Source organism: Alternaria triticimaculans (genome assembly GCF_023758025.1).
Source record: "Alternaria triticimaculans strain BMP 0046 chromosome Unknown scaffold_1, whole genome shotgun sequence".
In the NCBI taxonomy this organism is placed as follows: Eukaryota; Fungi; Ascomycota; class Dothideomycetes; order Pleosporales; family Pleosporaceae; genus Alternaria; species Alternaria triticimaculans.
In genome coordinates, this window is record NW_026055958.1 from 2,236,790 (window position 1) to 2,254,678 (window position 17,889).

The 17,889-nt window shown below is 53.5% G+C and overlaps 4 protein-coding genes across 4 annotated transcripts; 1 reads left to right on the top strand and 3 right to left on the bottom strand.

The window, feature by feature from the left end:
• Positions 1-1,399: 1,399 nt before the first annotated feature.
• Positions 1,400-3,426, bottom strand: J4E78_000726 (uncharacterized protein; the record flags this gene model as incomplete). Its single annotated transcript, XM_049361388.1, has 2 exons — positions 1,400-3,243; positions 3,399-3,426. The coding sequence occupies 2 exons, from the start codon at positions 3,424-3,426 to the stop codon at positions 1,400-1,402; spliced, it is 1,872 nt and encodes a 623-aa protein (XP_049226671.1).
• A 2,985-nt stretch (positions 3,427-6,411) lies between these two features.
• On the top strand, positions 6,412-7,298 carry J4E78_000727 (uncharacterized protein; the record flags this gene model as incomplete). Its single annotated transcript, XM_049361389.1, has 2 exons — positions 6,412-6,752; positions 6,812-7,298. The coding sequence occupies 2 exons, from the start codon at positions 6,412-6,414 to the stop codon at positions 7,296-7,298; spliced, it is 828 nt and encodes a 275-aa protein (XP_049226672.1).
• A 607-nt stretch (positions 7,299-7,905) lies between these two features.
• Positions 7,906-8,601, bottom strand: J4E78_000728 (uncharacterized protein; the record flags this gene model as incomplete). The annotated part of the gene is made up of 1 exon (XM_049361390.1): positions 7,906-8,601. The coding sequence occupies one exon, from the start codon at positions 8,599-8,601 to the stop codon at positions 7,906-7,908; it is 696 nt and encodes a 231-aa protein (XP_049226673.1).
• A 4,239-nt stretch (positions 8,602-12,840) lies between these two features.
• J4E78_000729 (uncharacterized protein) lies at positions 12,841-17,160 on the bottom strand (the record flags this gene model as incomplete). Its single annotated transcript, XM_049361391.1, has 1 exon — positions 12,841-17,160. The coding sequence occupies one exon, from the start codon at positions 17,158-17,160 to the stop codon at positions 12,841-12,843; it is 4,320 nt and encodes a 1,439-aa protein (XP_049226674.1).
• Positions 17,161-17,889: the final 729 nt, after the last annotated feature.

Here is a 17,889-nt window from a genome sequence, read left to right on the forward strand (position 1 = left end):
GCTGGCAAGTGCCGACCTCGGGACAGTCTAGAGCGGGAGTTGGTACGCCAAAGTCTTAGTTGCGGGCTATGAGGCCGTGTGTCACGTTTCCGCCTCTGAAGAAGCGCGTGGTCGGTAGTTTCCCGTACTACCGGTAGTCGTGGGCTTTTTGCTAGTTACCCTTAGCGGGGAGGCACTACTGCCTCCTTGCGCTTTCGCATCTAGATCACCGGTGCCGTAACATACATACCGTGTGGGTGATGCTGTGATCAGCTGGCACGTATTCGGACTTTCAGTGCCACAGGCCTGGGCGATACATCTTGGTACCAATGGTGATCGGTCGTAAAGTGCATATGATGTCGTCATGATTATCTCCTTGCTGTACATCACTTAGCCGACCACTCTCGAGCTTCGATCCGCGGGCCTCCTCCTTCGTATACCTCATCTGTCTGTTGTTGGATTGTTGGTGTGGACCGAAGGCGTCCCGGTAGTGGTGTGGAGCGTTTAATTGACCAGGGAAGAGTGCGATAATCGTCGACGTGCAAGTCACACATAGGGTCCCTTGGCTTCATCTTAGACATTGTGGCTTAGAAAGTCCCGCGTCCCCGCATGAGTCAACCTTGTTGCTTGCTTATTGCGGTCACGGCGCAAGTGTAGCACCCGAGGTGCAAGGTACGGGTACTCTATTTCCGCGAAGTGGATTTCGGGCAAAGCAAACGCGTTGTGTGAGGGAGTACTGCAGCAAAGCTCGATCATGCTTTGATGATACCGCTTCACCATGAGCAGGATTTACTGCCTAGGTCTTACGAAGTGAGATATCTGCTATCTCGTAACACTACGACAGATGATTTAGAGTCCTTGAGTAGTTAAAGATTCTGTTTATAATATCGTTTGATGGTACAAGGTGCCAATCATTATGCGCGCATGATCTTGGTAAGTGATAATTGTACAAAGCCGCTCCATGACACATGGCCGAGAATGAGAATGAGACTTGAAAGACAAGAAAAATAATACCGCATGAACCTTTGCGAAAGCATCCTCCGTCCATTCACGGCTTTTGAGAGTAGTACGAATACAAATTTCTCGTGAGTTCACAACTTGGAGAGGGCAGCGTCGTGGGGATAACATGCGATCATCGTCCATATACGAACGCACTCCTAATAGGCCATAGGAGGCTGAATCGCTTTTCAGCCCTTGCAAATGCATGCTCTCTGTCAGAGCGGATTCTGCTGATGCTGGGCGCGTTGGCCAGACGAACGCGGTTTGGAGATCGGGCCGAGGTTTATGCAGCGTGCGACACCATTGCATAACCACAGATCCGAGACAATTACAAGAAGCGCATACAAAACCGATGTGGTCCAAGGAAAAGACGTAAGCCGGCATTGGTTCGTGGAGTAGCAAGTATTGATAGACAGGCATTTTACTGACTCGTAAGCTGACCCACAACGCCGAAAAGCAACTGGTCTTCGGTCTTATACAACGCATCATCGTTTCCGAAAGCCGTCTCAAGACTGTTGCCGATCCTCCAGAAATTTCCGTAACTTCCGTTGCTTATGCCTTGGCCCTGTTGTGCGGCAATATCCATGAGCTGCTTGATCCGATTCGATACTGTCTTCTGCTGCGCTTTTGCAGAAGCCCAAACGCCTGCTAGTTCGTCGATACAGGTCAGTGTAGTGTTGAGTGTCTCGATCAAAGTCGGCAATGATGATAACAGCCCGGCAGAGGTCAATACATCGACCGAAAGCATGAGCGCGTAACCAGGGAAAGGCGTCGAGAACGAGAGGTCCGAGGCAACGGTGGGCGAAAGACGTTGGCGGCTAGCTGGAGCTAGGGAAAGCATCATCGACAGAAAGTTGGACGCCATGCGTAGGGCTCGTTCCAGATTTCGGCGTTGTTTTTCCATTGGTAATATGCTGACTCTGATATGGCGATTGAGCCGGATGATTGTAGCGTAATACAAAGCGTGTATAGACACGAATGTACCTGCGTATCCTGCAACCATGCTGTTGTCGAGATTTCGTGGGCTGTAACGAAGTTCCTCCGGCAACATCGCATGCCATGCTTCCAGCTTCTCATTGATTCGCGTGTAGAACGTGTCGTAATGTCGTTCATAGGTACTGTCGGGCCGACGCGCAGCTCGGCTAGTGAAGGTAAGGACCTCGCCCCATAGCGTCGATATCAGGCATAGATACGCCATGTGGCCAAGAACGGGGCCAGAAGTGGCATTTCCACTCAGGAGATCTTCGTCTAGGATCGGCGCGTTACACGGTGTTGATGCATCGTACATGCTGTCCAGACATGGGAGCTGAACGAAGGCATCCTCCAAGTTGAGGACAAAAAGGGTCCCTCCGAAGAAGCCATTGTATCGCTGTTGTTGCATCAAGTCAACGGATGCTGGGACCTTGATGACGTCGTGACTTACATCCATCAGTAGTCCGGACCAAAAAGTGCGACGACAGCACTCCGCGAACATTTGACGATCAAGTCCATAGTCCCAATCGGCACTGCTATCAACCAGCTCTTTAACGCCTTCTTCAGAATTCAGCTTCAGGGCGCTGAGAGCTCGCAGACCAGCACCACAATAGTCCCAGGCCTCCTGTGACTTGCCGCGAGCAAAATAGTAGAGCGCGAGCATCAGCCGAGTCTGGCATAACTGCAGGCTGAATTTCCCGAACCGCTTTTCTGCTGCATATGACGCAACCGAAGCGAACTTCTTTCCCAGGGCTTTCTTATCTCCATCAACCGAAAACAGTGAGCCTATAGCCAGGACTGAGTATAAAAGCATCAAGTGGTCGTGGTTCTTGTCGCGGTTACCCTCTACCCATGCGAGGAAGGGTCTACGAGGAAACATGCCATAGGTCGCGCGACCCGCGTGATTGAAATAAAGATCCAGTAGGTGCATCGTCAGTCCAGGGTCAGTTTCGAAAGGATCCTGTTCCCATTGGAGGGCAAGTTGATCGGAGTAAGAGCCACGTCCGGGATCGTCAAGGCTCTGGTCATTTGCCGAACCACTCCAATCCGAATCGTACGACTGTACCGACATGTCTCTCGGGTCCGTGCTAGTATGATGGCGGTACTTTCGAGGTCTGAACGGGGTTCCGGAGTTCCAAGTGTCAACCTTTCTTGATGAGTCTCGCAGCTCTCCGGGAGCTTTGTTTCTATCTGAGTTGACTGCGGGACTCAAGACTTCGGACGAATGGTTCTTAAATAGCGGAGCGGAGTTTGACGGTGATGTCTCGCCGGATGCATTGCTTTGATTGAGTCCTCTACCATTGGTTAGTATTTGTCATTCTATAATAGAACTATAGTCCTGTCTGGTCCGAAGTGTATAACAAGTCAATTAAGTCAATGCGTTCCACGTTCTCGAATGAGAAAAGAAGGGAACTGCAAACAGGGAGATCCACTTACCCTCTGCATACTCTTTGCGACTTGGCGCATTGCTGGCATTTTGGATACCCGGGCTCGCACTTGATCTTCTTCTCTCGACAGGTAAGGCAAGCCTGCGCGAGTCGTTTTCGAGGCTTCCCCGCCTTCGTAATGCCCCAGGAAGGGTTCACGGCCTCGCCGTCTATTATAGCCCGACAGTAGGTGCCGTCCTCGTAGACGTAGCATGGGCCTTCGCCAGGTATATCGCGCTGGCCCACACAACGCGACGATCGTACCGGAGCTCTTGAGGAACCCTCCAGTCGTCTCATCCTGACAGGCCTACTTGGGTCAAACCCTAGTTCTTGCTGAACGGAGTGAGTCGTCATCGTTCCCGTCGCATCAGACATGAGCGAAGCTTGCCGATGCCCATTTACCGCCAGCTCATGCTGTGAAGGATGTGCAAAACTTTCGCGCCGTTGGAGATCTACTCGGCCGACACCAAACCCAGAGCCGGGTGGTAAGGATGTGGTGGATGTGGTGGCGTTTGTGGTCGAAAGAGGTTGACGGTGGTGGTAGGGTGTTTGAGAAGCGATAGCATTATGCTCTGGGTAGCCATGGAAGTAACCATCATATTCATGCCGTCTCTTCAGTGTCGGACTTGACGACCCGTAACGACCGCCATGGCTGTAAGGTACCGGAGCGCCGCCCGCTCTCAGCGATGGATCAGACGACTTCTTGTCCAGTAGTTCTGGTTCCAGAAGCGTGCGAAGACTTGGTAATTGCTGCGCATTGTTATGACTTCCACTGGAATCTCTGGGGCGAACGTGCTGACTGGGGGCAATGATTTCTGGTCGAGACGATGAAGCATGATGTGCTGGGTAAGGGCTGTAGGATGGCGGAGGACCTGAATGTGAGGGTATGCTGGGTGGACGACTCATGTTGAGAAGCATAGCAGGTAAGATGGGTTTTGATGTTCGGCGCTTGAGGTGGGATGATTTCCACGGTACACCCCGTTGACCGGCCACATGAGGGAATATGGAACAGTAGGAGCTATGGACTGCCTAGGATGCTCAAGGGATCCAGGCACTGCTCAACGCTTGACACTGATGCAGCCACGGCATCAGCTAGTAGACAACCTAACGGGTACATAAAGGTACGTGAAGAAGTCAGGAAGGTGGCCAACGAACAGAAGCGTCTGGCCTTGACTAGGATGTCCGTTGCAGTCTAGAAAATAGACCAAAGAATCAACAGTCCGTGCAGGGCTGACGTCTGACGACTGAGCACCGCTGTTCCGGCTCCGTATGAACCGCAACCGAAGCACAAAGCAACAGTGCATGTAAGAGCGTATGTAGGGGCGACGCGGGAAGAACTTACAGATGCAGGGATTAAGATATGCGGCGCGGGCGCTCCTTCTGGGCGCAATTGACACTGAGCACGCAGCGAGCACGGCTTCGGTTGCTTGAACGCAAGGCAAAGGATAATAGTAATAAGTACAATAATGCCGGGTAGCAAAAGTGGAGGGTGGGCGGACGACAGCGGGACCCCGTGCTCGGCCAGTCAAGAGGTTACCAGGAGGCCCTTGCAAGAACAGGCTTCAAGGAGGAGCGACCGCGGCCTCCAAGTAGGTCAGCGATTATTCCAGTGGCGTGCAGTGACGGACCGCCAGGGACATGGTCGTGGAGCCTTTGCTGTTTGAGACCCGAAGATGCTGGAACCGACCAGGGTATGAGCAAGCCAGCCGGAATATTGGCTGCAGATATCGAGTCAACCACCCTCTGCGGGCTAGATAGCGTGCTGCGTCAGATGCAGACTGATGCACGTTACTGCAGTCGTGGATGGCGCGTGGGCAAGTGAGCCCCAGATCGTACCAACTGGCAGCTGGCCAACCGCAGCTAATCCGCTAATGACCTGTGCAGATCATGCAGCGTGGGCTCGGAATGCAGCGAACATGTCCTTGCTATTTTGCCGCGAAACTCTGGGACCTGGCGTTAGGTTCTGGAGCGGATCCGACCAATAAGCTTCACTTAGATTGAGGCCAAGGGCTGGAAGCAGCTAAAACGTGCAGCCACCATAAACGACGCCTCTCGCTGCAGGAGAAAAGAGGGCAAATAAGCCGCCGTCAACGATGCGAACAGAAAGACAGGTGTCCCGGCGGCCGGCCCTACGGTGCCCACAAACAGCCTTTTGTCCCCGCTCGACAATGGACTGGCTGGTGCCAAATGCTGACACGAGCGATGCCGTTGTCGTCAGCTAAAAAGGCGCCGACAAATCCTAGCTAAAGCGGCACCAGAATCCGATCGGAACGAGCTCACAGCAGCCGTTGAGCGGGCGATTGAGACCATCTCGATCCTCTTACGTCCCGGATCCCCTAACGCCTCTGGCCTTGCTTGCATGAAGCCAACTTGGCCCGCTCCGAACGGCTCTAAGCTTAGCGGTCGGTTTCTTGACTGCAAGCTCTCGAGTCAATGCACATCTTCGGGCGCCTTGAGACTCCATATAATAAGGGCTTTCTCCGGATGCTCTGGTGGCTTGAAGACGAGATTTGGTCTGTCACATCATCCGGCCTAGCGATGGAAGCGCGTGCGCAGCGTGCTTGTCGTGCCGTCGAGGCTTGCTGCAACGACGATGCAGGATCGGCTGTCGTTTCCCGTTCTCGGCGATGACGCCCTCAAAACTTTCGCACCACCCGTATTTATTATGAGACAAAGGACCGAGTGATCAGGCGAGCGGCCGGGAACTGGCAAGGACTAAGGCGCAGGCACAAGCGGATCGCCGTTGAGCTGGACCGAAGCGAAGCGGCTTGCGAGTCAGTGCAGATGATGGGGTATCAGTGTATCGGGAACGAAAGTGCCAAGGTCACATGCACGCTCCGTCTGCTTACGTCGCTAGCGCAGTGCCAAGCCAGCTCCGAAGTTCTTTGTGCAGGTGCGACCGGGGCGACTCGCAACAACAACACCAACGCTACTGACCGTGCCGGCAACCTCTTTGTCGACCTCGTGCATGCAACCAGCCTCTAAACCGGGCACATCCTTTCTAACATCTTCAAGTGTACAGAGACTCTGCAGCATGGCTCTCCAGTCCGGCCACCAAGATCAGGAGCGCAAGTCCTCGCCAACTGCCGCTGCGCAGCCGGGCGACGGCCGCGCAAGTACCCCGGAAGTCGCGTATGTCAAGCCCTCGGATAGGGAAACTAGCTACACGTCAAGCGCCTCTGCGCCTCTCCCGTACGATGGTGGCGCGCCTCCCCTCCCCGACGAGCCTGTCCCAGACGACGAGGACGATGGCTGGGAGCCCAGGTGGGAGCCCAACGCAGGCGCCTGGTACTTCCTAAACCGCAAGACGGGTCTTTCGCAGTGGGAAAATCCACGCGTTCCGACCGCCCCAACCCACAGCCTCGGCTACGACAGGTTTGCTAACTATCATCTTCTTTTCGTGTCTTTCCCAGCCTAATACGTGCACTCTACAGAAACCCTTACGCTGGCGCCGCTGCACTGTCATCAAGCTCTGGCGCGCCGGGTACCAGCCCACCACCAAAGCGCAAGTGGGGCGGATACAACCCCAAGATCCATGGCAGCTTCGACCCCAACGCCGACTACGCCAAGGAGGCAGAGAAGGAGGAAGAGGATGCAGCGCAGGCCTCCGCTGCTGCAGCCTCCGCAGCTCGCAACGCGCTCCTCCCTAGCAATGACTATACTACAACTGCCCAGTTCAACCGTTTCAACGGCAAACAGCAACAAGCTGGTCAAGGTCCTGAGATGCACAACGATGAAAACAAGAGTCATCGCCAGATGAATGCCTTCTTCGATGTTGATGCAGCCGCCAATAGCCACGACGGACGTAGTCTCAAGGCAGAGCGTCGCTCTCAGCACCTCAGCAAGAAGCAGCTCAAGGAGTACAACGAAAAGCGCCGAGCCGCGAAGGACGCGAAGCGCCGTGCCTGGCTTCTCGACTGAGCGTGTGGGCGGTAAGAAAGAGAGAATAGCAGTGCAGGTTCCAACGTGTACTAATGCAAGCTAGGCATGGGCAACACCCTTGGATTGATGATTACATGTCTATCTGTCAAGGTAGGGTCTCACGTCTGTTCCGGTGCCTTTGGATGCGATAGTATAGCATGATGGGACTGTGCGTCTTCGCTCAGCGTCGTGGTATGAACCACACATGTTTTACATGAGCATGATGACTGCTCATTGTGTACTCGAGCGGATGACCAATGATGAGAGCCAGTCTACTTTCTTGACTAGGTGTCTGGATACAGGTGGCATTGCCAGCAGGAGTAAGCCTCTATTGCTCGTAGTCACAACTGGAAGCTAGCAAGGTCTTATACACTTCAGTGCATGACCCATAGATACAATGGCATTTTTGTTGCCTTGTTCATCAACCAATACTGCTCTCTTATGCCCCGCGTTCGTCTTTCTAGACCTTGCCCTGGAACCGTGGCTGTCTTGCACAGGCCCGCGCCACGTGGAGCTCGGCCTTGCCATGAACCCCATGCCATCATGTTCCTTGCAGGTCGCACGCCGTCAGTAATATATGTATATTGCGGCCAACGATGCAGCTGCTTCAGCCACCCTTCGAGACGACGTCCTGGGTACTCATGTCCGCCATCTGCTTCCGAACGCCTTCCACTGTCGGTTCAGCTGCGACCCCTTGCGCCGGTGCAATGCTGTCTTGGGCGCGCTCCGCTTCTGCATCTGCATCATCCATGTTGTCCTCTGCGTCTCCGGCTTCCGGCTGGTCATTCTGTCCAATGCCATTCTCCAGCTCTTCTACGGCTCCGAGCAGCCAGTCTACCACGTCGTTCTTGTCGTTGATCTCCGCTTCGTAGACCGCATCGTGGCCCGCTCGGTTGATGATGGTGACGTCGGCGCCGGACTGTACTAGGAGTTTCACGCTTTCGAGGTGGCCGTTCAACGCAGCCCAGTGAAGGGGAGTGTTGCCTGCATCGTTGACTGCGTTTAGAAATGCCGGTTCTGGCTTCTCTGCGCTTGTCGAGAAGAGCAACTTGATAATATCTATGCTAGTGAGAATGGCTTTCGACCACGCACGACTGGAAATGTTACCGTTGTGACCATTGGCAGCAGCATAGTGCAGTGCGCTATTCTTCGAGTATGGGTCGATGGCCGCAGCGAACAGTTCCGCCCTCGGTCGCTTGGTCTGTGTGGACAGTTCGGAGACGTATGAATCAAGCTCGGAAGGTTCGTTTGCGCGCGCGAGGTACAAGACCTCGTCTATGGCATCTTCGTCTAGTCCTGCCATGTCTGCTTGTCGGCCTGCGCTTTGGGGACCTCTGTGCTTCCGAGTAAATATTTTCTGACAGGTCTGCCCAATGAGGAAAGCGGGGGCGGGGTGCAAGTAAGCCTGCTGGCGGCTAGTCCAGAACAGGCCGTAGCTTCTGGAGGACTTCTCGGGGCTGCAATCCACCGTTCGCGGCCGATGCTGCACCTGCCCACCCATCACTCTACATATGCAAGTGCGCACGCTGCCTGGCCATGCACTATACTCAAACAAGGCGTTTTACCTCCTTATCTTCCTCTCATCACCGAAATCTCAACTTGATACTGCACCCTTACTGCAGATCCTGCACTGTTAATGAGAAGGTATAGCAATCAATCTATGGAAGCGCTAGAAGGTCAATACGCATGCACGAACTATGACGTGCAGCAATATGCTCTAGCTTGTCCTTGACTGTCGGTGTCTACCGACTTACATATTCCGAGTTGCTCCTGGCTCGCTTGTGCATTTGGCAGATTCCTTCCCACACCGGCTTTGACAGACTGACACAACGACTAAGCACCAGCAGAACCGACAAGACGGTCCTCTCTAAATTTTACTCTCGAAACCTTCTTCGCGTATCTCCTCGATTAGTAGGAAAAGGTTTGCGAACAGAACAGGGAATGGCTATTGCACTCAGGTGAATGATACTACCTCAGAAGATCATTGGCTTTTTTGTTCCAACATCCAACTCACGATTCGGTACTTATTTGATACAGCTGAGCGTTCGGACGTGTGGCTGTGTCACAATGGGGACGGGAAGCTCCCACGCCACATTGAAATTACCCGGTTGCCGTCTTGTGTCGGAGCGGTAAACTGGGTTCATATGAGCCTACTTTGGTTATTCTGCTTTGTTGAGAAGCAAGACAAGCTGAAGCAGACCTAGCACGCAAACGGAGTTCCCGGCTTCGCTTCTTCCCTACATGGTCTCATTCGTCTGCGGCCTGCAGAAAGAAACGTCTATCTGTGCGGCGTACGTCATGAGAGTGTCGGCTCGCCTACACCTGCCACTTAGTACTCAGCTTCCCAAGGCAGGTCGGCTCGACTGCTTGAAGGTGTTCCCACTCAAACCTTCATCCTTCCGCTAACCCTTGCCCAAGCATAGATTGCGCAAGGTCCGTTGTGTACCCTGAACCTGGTCTTCCCGCGCAAATCCAAGATCCCAACAGGCTTGGGCAAGCAAGTTCCTCGGAGACTGCACTACGCGTCTTGCCGAGGCCGTTTCAGAGCTTCTAATCAGATTCCCACCAATCGCACTCGACAGAATCGGTCCGATAGCGAACGTCTGATCAGAAATCTCCCAATGTTCAATCTAAAGCGGAAGGATTGTACCACTGTTAGGTCGCTCCTTGGATCGAGTCCTGGACATGTGAAAGGAGAGATTGTCACTGGGATCGGCGCGGACCTTAATATCTACCTAGATGAAGCTGGAACATTGTCCGTTCGGATCAGTGCCGAACCTAGTCATGTAAGATTACAACCACTCAGGCCAAGCTGATATGAATAGGCGTTTAACTTCAGAGGCACTCCGCAATTAGTACTCCGCACCGGCTTCTTAACGCTTGCTCGTTCGCTTCAGTTGTTGAAAATAATCAGGCGTATCGCTTGCCGAAAGCAGACATCGCCAGAGAAGTCACCCTAGTGCACAGCGTAGCCGCGATCCTGGATCGGCAACGTCCACCAAGGCATACGGCGCCGTGCGATAGACATACAACAAACGGGAACAGAATAGATCTTCAGAAAGGGAGCCATATTCGCAGTCGTTGCCTGATATGGAGCCTTTTGCGTGGTCACATAACAACCCGGAATGTTCACATCGAATTACCTATTTTTCACCAAGATGACAAAAATCGAGTACATTGCAGAGAATTTGCATGCGGCAGCAGCCGATCGAGCAATCTCCAGAGCGGCACCATAGATACACCCGCACTGCTTTCCAGTTCACGCCGCTTTAAGCCACAAGTGCTATTGGTCTTTTGTGGACGTTCTCAAAAGTTACTTTACTTTTTAGCCTTCCCACGCCGCACACTAAGTTACCCCGCGGACGCGAAAGTCGTAGCGATGCCTGCGCTAAGGATTGTGCAAGGGGGAGAGGCGGCATTTGGACGCCACTACATCGATAGTAATTCCTGCATCTGGTCTGGTGCAGCCAATGTACCGATGCTCGACTAACGGAAGCCGCGTATCACCTTTCGGAGGTGTGGGTATCGCAACATTAGCTCTCGGCTCACATTACCCTGCTGCGCCGCGTGGCTGCATCAATACCAACACTTCAAGCCGTTTGTCGACAAGATTCGTGGAGCTGTAAGGATTCCTTCGACGCCTCCAGCTTCCAAATCCTTCCTGTGTGGCCAACGTGAAGGTCAGCAGCGCATTATATCTTATGCAAGACATCGTGTCATACATGGGTAAAGTATGCTACATCTCCACTGAGGCTCGGTAAGCCCATAACGTCTACGCAGATGTCGATCGGTGTGATAGGCCGGCTTCGGGTGCCGCTAGCTGCTCAAATTGTTGAGAAGGACAACGTACCATTCCAGAACATCCACTCCAGGCTTTCAGAGAATTCACTCACGGGGTCCATGTCTTCAACGCTTACCTCTGAGGGGTTTTCTTGACATAGATCCTGCAATATTTCTTCCTCGGATAGGGTCACGCTAGCTCCCTTGCCGGCTAGCCAATGAGCTAGCCACGGCATGCTATCCGAAGGCAAGACCCTTCCACTGGGGCTGTCACTACCGTCATTGCCAGCCAGACGGGAGTTACTCCTACCGCCTAACTTACCGATAAGGCCCCCTCTCTTATTCAACATGACTCGACTATCGTGGGCTCTGTTCTTCCGATCGCTTAACAAATCGCATCTTTGAAGAGGAGTCATGATAGCTCCACAACAAAGGCACTTTCATTCGGTTCAACGCTAATTCTAAACGGCGGTGCGCCCTGATGAGCGCTGATCTGGCGGGCCGGCATAGAAGCTTTCGCATCATCTCAACAGCGGGACATGGATAGACAGGGACCTCAAGCGCTCTTCGCGATCCTTCGCTTGCGGAAGAGAGCGATTGCATCCACGGGGTTTGGCTCAAACGAAGGATGGACATGCACACTGCTTGTTCTTCACATGCCAATACTGTCGTGTGTCTAGCAAGGGGGCGTCAACATGCTTTAGCAGGACAACTACACTTGTCTTAGACGTGATTGCAGTGCCTTAGCGGACGAAACGGGTGACATCCATCAACGGGGCATCCTATTCAGGTTTGTTGCTCCTTCTCACCATGCCTGTCTCCCTGCCTTCGTCGCCATTGCGGCCCATCGCTTGCTCTGTTGCGTATTGAGTTTGATGGCAACCGTGGCCCCTTCTGACTACTGTCAAACAGAAAAGCTAGTAACAGACTTATGTGCGACATGCTCGCACTACCGCAGTCACGCCGATTGTGACGCTGGAATTGTAGATGTAGGAGGAGGAGGAACGTGTCTTCACAGTATAGTACTGTGCACAAGCTCCCGAGCTCCTGGGATCGTTGAGTGATCTTACGTACAAACAGCCGTGCTTGTGCTGCCTACTGCGTAGTATGTAAGAAGAGCTTTCGGGCCGTAAACAAATTTGCATGGCGATTATCATGACTGCAACTGCTACGCATGCCTTGCAGTCGTTCCGTTCGATAGTATGCATGAAAGTTTCTTCTTCAACACAACAGATCCTTCACTGCGCCTAACAGCGTGGCGCATGATTGTGCAGCTCACTGATGCATGCTGCTGTTACTGGCAGAGAACGATACCAGAACTGGACAGATCTTTAATAACACCCACACCTGCTCATATACTTGTCTCAATGCATGCTTTAGGTGCGCGGAAGTATGATGCCAAAAGGTCCTCAAAGGACGCACCCAGATATGCACAGGAATTAAGATGGGATATGCCAATACGAGGCTTTTGATTATTTGCATGATGTCTCAACGCCGGGAAGGTAGTAAAAGCGCTCTCGTACTGTGTATGCTACGCTAGCTGGACAATCGTCGACAGAATGGACAAGGAAAAAGAAAAAGAGTCGGGCCTTGCGCCGCGCTATGTGACATCCGAAAAGTGAAGCTGGTGATGGTACATGTATCCGAAACGCCTCCTGCACGTGAATTCGTGCTACATGTGTGCATGTGCCATGTCAAGCGCCTAAAACCATCATCTAAGGAGGAGATCTTAGAAAACTGAAATCAAAACCAACAAAGACGTTTACTCCTCAATGAGAGCGCCTAAGATCAAACTCTGAATGACAAACTCCGCACACGTAATCTTTACCTTATGCCCATTCACTTCTCCTTTGATGAGAAGCTCTTCTTGCACTTCGGTCTCATCCCTCTTCCTTTTCTTGGCCTTCTTAGTCTTGCCATTGGCGACAGGCTTCTCGGTACCGAGCAGCATTGCGGCAGCCTCTGCGACGCCGCCTTCGCCGTTGTCCACATATACCCAGTCCCACTTGCCGCTAGTGAGCATATCGGATGCGTTCACAAGATCGGCGCAGCGTCCGACTGTAGCAGAACCCAGAGCGTGGGAGAGGAATACGAATGGCTGTCGCTTTTCAACTTCCTTCTTCGATTTGCCGGTGATAAGAAGGACACTCTGGCCTTGGAAGAGAAGATCACGATCTTGTATGATTTGGGCGAAGGAGACGTCCTCGCCAGCCGGGTCGTAAGGAGCCATTGTACGGGATCGCACGACACCGTTCGGATCGAGGAACTTGGAAACACCAGCGGGCAGAAGGTATCGCGTAAAGGGCGCAGCACGAGATGCGTTCAGTGAGTCATGAATCCAGCGAAGATGCAGACACGGAACATTGAGGGCGAGTGCTTGAATGTACTTGGTGCTGCGAGAGTGAGAATCAGAGATGAGAGCGACGAAGCCCAGATCTCTGTATGCTTGCTTTAGCACCAGTGCAGCAGACCCATCGATAGTAGAGGCCGATCTACGACGGCTCTGAGATGATGTTGGTGCCTCACTGGGCTCACTCTCGAAAAGCTCGTGGAAACCTTGTTCTAGGACTTGTCCGCCGTTGCTCTTGATTTGCCTAGCAACAACCTCTTTGTCCACGTCTGCTGCAGTAGAAGTAAGAACAAAAGCCATGTTCGCAAACACGCCACTGCCGGATCGGGCGGTGGATGCCACAGACGCGGCACGTGTGGTAACGTCTTTCAGCAGTGATGGTACTCCTGTTCCTCGTCGGCTGAAAGAGGGTGTTGTGAATGGATCAGCAACAGGAGTGCCGAAATGAGAAGCTGGCTTGGCTGGCGTGATGGCTGCAGAGAAGTTGAAGGATCGATCGCGAAGTCGCTTCCATAGTGAAGCGGTTAGGTAGATCTTACCCACAGGCACGGATATGTGCTCCGCTGGCTGCATTGCTTTAGCTTTGGGCAAGCTCTCCCGGGCGCGTTCTTCCAGAACAACTGTCGTATATCCGCGTTGGTCAGTAATGGGGAACTCTGCACCACTGAGGTCATCGATCCTGTCCTTGAAATCGACAACGACATAAACGTTCTTCTTCATACCGTGTTCATCAACCTTGACTTGATCACCCCTACGGAGACTCAGAGCACGGACATGCACTGCATCCATTGACGTAATGTTTTCATCGTCGAAGCGGATCTGCAACTGACGGGCAGTGGCCTGACCGATGCATGTGGCAGGATAGTAATGGCTGCCTGGCCAGGACGCGAAGACCCTATTTGGCACAATGATTTCCCCTGGTGGGGTTGTGACACGTTGCGACGGAGTTTCTAGTGGCATCTCGGCGTTGCTCGAATGGGGTGCGGAGCTGATGGGCTCATCCGGCTCAACAGCAGCGTCGAGCATCTCGACATCGGCTGGTCTATCGACAACTACTTCCCGAGGCTTCGTAGGAGTGAGCGGAGTACTTTTACGCACCTCCAAAGAAGGCTTTGGTTTGGTTGGTGAATTCGCCGGTGAAGACAGGCTCTGCAAGAGTTCTCTGGATACTGGTTTCAACGCGCCCTGCCTCTCCTTCTGGGCTCTACTGGCTTTTGGCAAGATCTTTGACTTTAAAGATGTCGTTCGTTTGTATGGGGCCTGTACCGCTTCTCTTTCACGCGTAGCGGCCAATGCGCCCTGATCTTCCCGTGCCTGAACTGACACAGTCGGCGGAGTGTCCTCAGGCGCGTGCTGAACCTGCTCGAGACGGGGTGATTTGGGCGGCTCTGTAAGTGCGTCCTTGTCTGTGGTCGGCTTTGGTGGGCTGCGAAAGACACCACGCTTCGCTGTGTATGTAACCTTGCGCCTTTTTGTAGACGGAGGTGCTGGTGAAGTCGGAGCCATGAAGGCATCGCAATCGTCATCCTCAAGACCACTCAACCGTGGCATTTCGATATCTTCTTCTGGTACTGACTGCTGTGTCTCGGGTAGATTGTAAATGTCATCAATAGAATGGATACGATTATCTCCACGTATCACATCGCTTCCATTGTCTTTTGAGCTAACAGGTGCAGCTTTGTTCGGCTCAGATAGGCTATGTTCTTCCTGGGCGGTCTGGAAAGCGTCTGTACTGTTGGTCTCACGGAGTACAGCAGCGTCGTCCTCTGTGGCTTCAGCAAACATATTATCTGTGAAGAACGTGGGTTGCGTCTCATCGAGCGCGTCAGTCTCTGGGACAGTGTTTTGACGACGCATGCTCGGTGGCTTGGGTGGCTTCGTAGTCGGGCTATGCCGTGGTAGATCGCCATCGCGGATGTCATCCATAGATTGATCTTGTTCAAAGGTTTCCGGAACTTGCTGGTCGGTTCCCATATCCACTTTGCCGGGTTGGGCGAGATCCAATTCCTCATCAGACTTTTCGCCTTGGAGTTCAGTTGTAGCGTTGCCCTTGAGCTCCTCATTTGCAAGCGGCAGGTCTTCGTCCTCGTCCATTACGGTGTCTTCTTCAATAGTCGGTGTCGCAGTGTCCCGCTCAGCTGCTCCCTCTGCGTACTCGTCGTAGGTGTGCTCATCGTATTCCAGATCGCCTTCTTCTGCTTCTGCGTCTTCGGGTCTCAGGAGTGGAGGGCTGCTGGGTACGCGCTCTTCCCCGTCGGGAGTCTCGTCGTCATCCAGGCTAGACTTGGGTGGCATGGGGGGCATTGATGAAGAGATGACCTGACTCGTATATCCGGTCTTAGTGGCCATGGTAGTCTGGTTGATACTGTATTGATTCATCGATGGTGACGATGGAAATCGTAGCGATTTTGGTCGCGGTACACTATCGAAGTCTGCGGTTGCATCTGGTTGCGAGTCCATAACAGCAATTGACTCCTTGCTGCTAGGTGGCTGATTTGTGTCTCGTAGAAATCGCTGTGTATTCTCGTTCCGTAGTTGCGACTCGTGTTGCAGCTGCGAGGAAGGAATTGCTTGCTGGGTAGAAGTCCGCGAAGTGCGGTGAGGGTGCGAGGAAGTCTTGGGAACCTGCACACTATTGTCGTTGCTATTACGTCTCACTCTAGTCCGTGCGGTATGGGCCGCATTCTGTGACGACCCGTCGGGCAATTGTTCGGTATTGTAGTCTTTCACCCCGTTCCCCACTATGGGTTGTGACTGCTCGTCCATTGTCTCGTCACCGTCATCCGGACATTCACTATGTTCGCCACCTCGTGAGTTCCTCGACTTGACGGGCGATGGTAAACTGACATCCGGTCCGCGCTTCCTTCCGGATCGCGATACTAATGGTGTCGGCACCGAGATGTGTGACAAGGAGCTGGCAGCCCGGCGATGGGCATGCTCCCTTGCCTTCTGCGCCTTCACTTTCCGAGACAGCTCTTGCCAGCTATCCTGGTCTATGGGCACGCTCTGCTCATCTCCTATAGAAGGCCTCCGCTTCTCCTGCGATTGCTTCATTGTAACGTATTCGGCTCGTGGTTCGCTGGATGATCGTACGATGGGATCAGATTTGGGTGTGTCGGGGCGCATGGCTTTGATGGGGCTGGAATAGGCGGGAATTGGACTGGAGTGCCGCAAGTGGCTGAAGTTGGGCGACGGGCGCGTGAAAACCACATCTTCTGCAACACCGCCCACAGCGGGCGAGGTAGGCGCCTGGGTGTTGTTGAAGGCCTGTGTTAGCGAGATATGCTGTAATCCGCCATCGCCTCCATTGTCGAAAGCAGGAAAGAACAGCGAGGGTGAATCAGCCGTGGCAGGCGTAGTGTTTGTCCGCACGGCCGAGCTGAGCGTCTGGCCAGAGTTCCCCCTGTGCCTGTCTGCCAATGCCGGTGTTTGGAATTTGAGAGGACTTGTAGGCGCCATGCTATTCTGCGCATAACCGTCGTCGTCGGCGTCGATTACGGTAGGGCTCGTAGGCGTTGGCATGTGCTGGTCTTGACTCGATGCAACTATGTCCATCTCATCTGTAGGCAGTTCGTCGCCATTATCGTCGTCGGAATGGTCCACAAACAGCGATTTAGGAGGATTGACCTCTTTGGCCTCGCTGGTATATATGCCGCTTGTCCATGTCTTCATCATCTGACTGTCCGGCTGGGTGTCGCCCGGCGCGTCCATCATGTTGAAGCTGTGGTACATCTTGAATACGCTGTCCCCGTGTCTTATATTGCCAGTGGTTGTGGGCGCGCTGTGGTGGGTGAGCAAGGCGGCGGGCTTGACATGTTTTGTGGTCGCGGCGCGTCGTGGGGAAAGAGCGCGGTTGAACGGGGAAAGCACGACGGGCAGGTGCAGAGAGACGCAACCCGTGTGCTGGGCCGAGGGCAAGGCTAAAGGAGCGTGGTCGCCTGAGTGCGGGCTCTCAGTCGATGTGGTGAAGCGGAATGGCTTGTCGCGGCAGGCCCGCTGCTTGAGAGCCTGGGAGAGTTGAGATGGGTCCTGGTGTGGCGTCAGTCAACTCGAGCGATCGGCGGCCGGGGTCAACACGCTATCCAAACGCGACGCAGAAGACGGATACTCACATCGTAGAAAAAATCCCCAAGCACCGTGGGAGCTTGTGAGTCCTCCATGGCGAAAGCTCATCTCTGAGTGCACTTCACAGCAAGGCGCAGATGCTCACTGTCTTTCGTGGTTACTGCAAATCAGCCGTGGCGGCTACGCGCCAATTAACGCGTGGTCCCGTGCCAGTCAGTGACATCTGGACCAAGCGTTGCGCTTCTCTCTTCGCCGCCTTGGGTTTGACAGGCGCATTGGTCCCCACCTATATTAGACTGCCATCTTCTATTGCTTACGGACACTGCGTGCTTTACATTCTTTCAATTCGTCAAGGTCTGTCGGTTGTCCGGATGACACTCCCTCGGCTTTCGACAT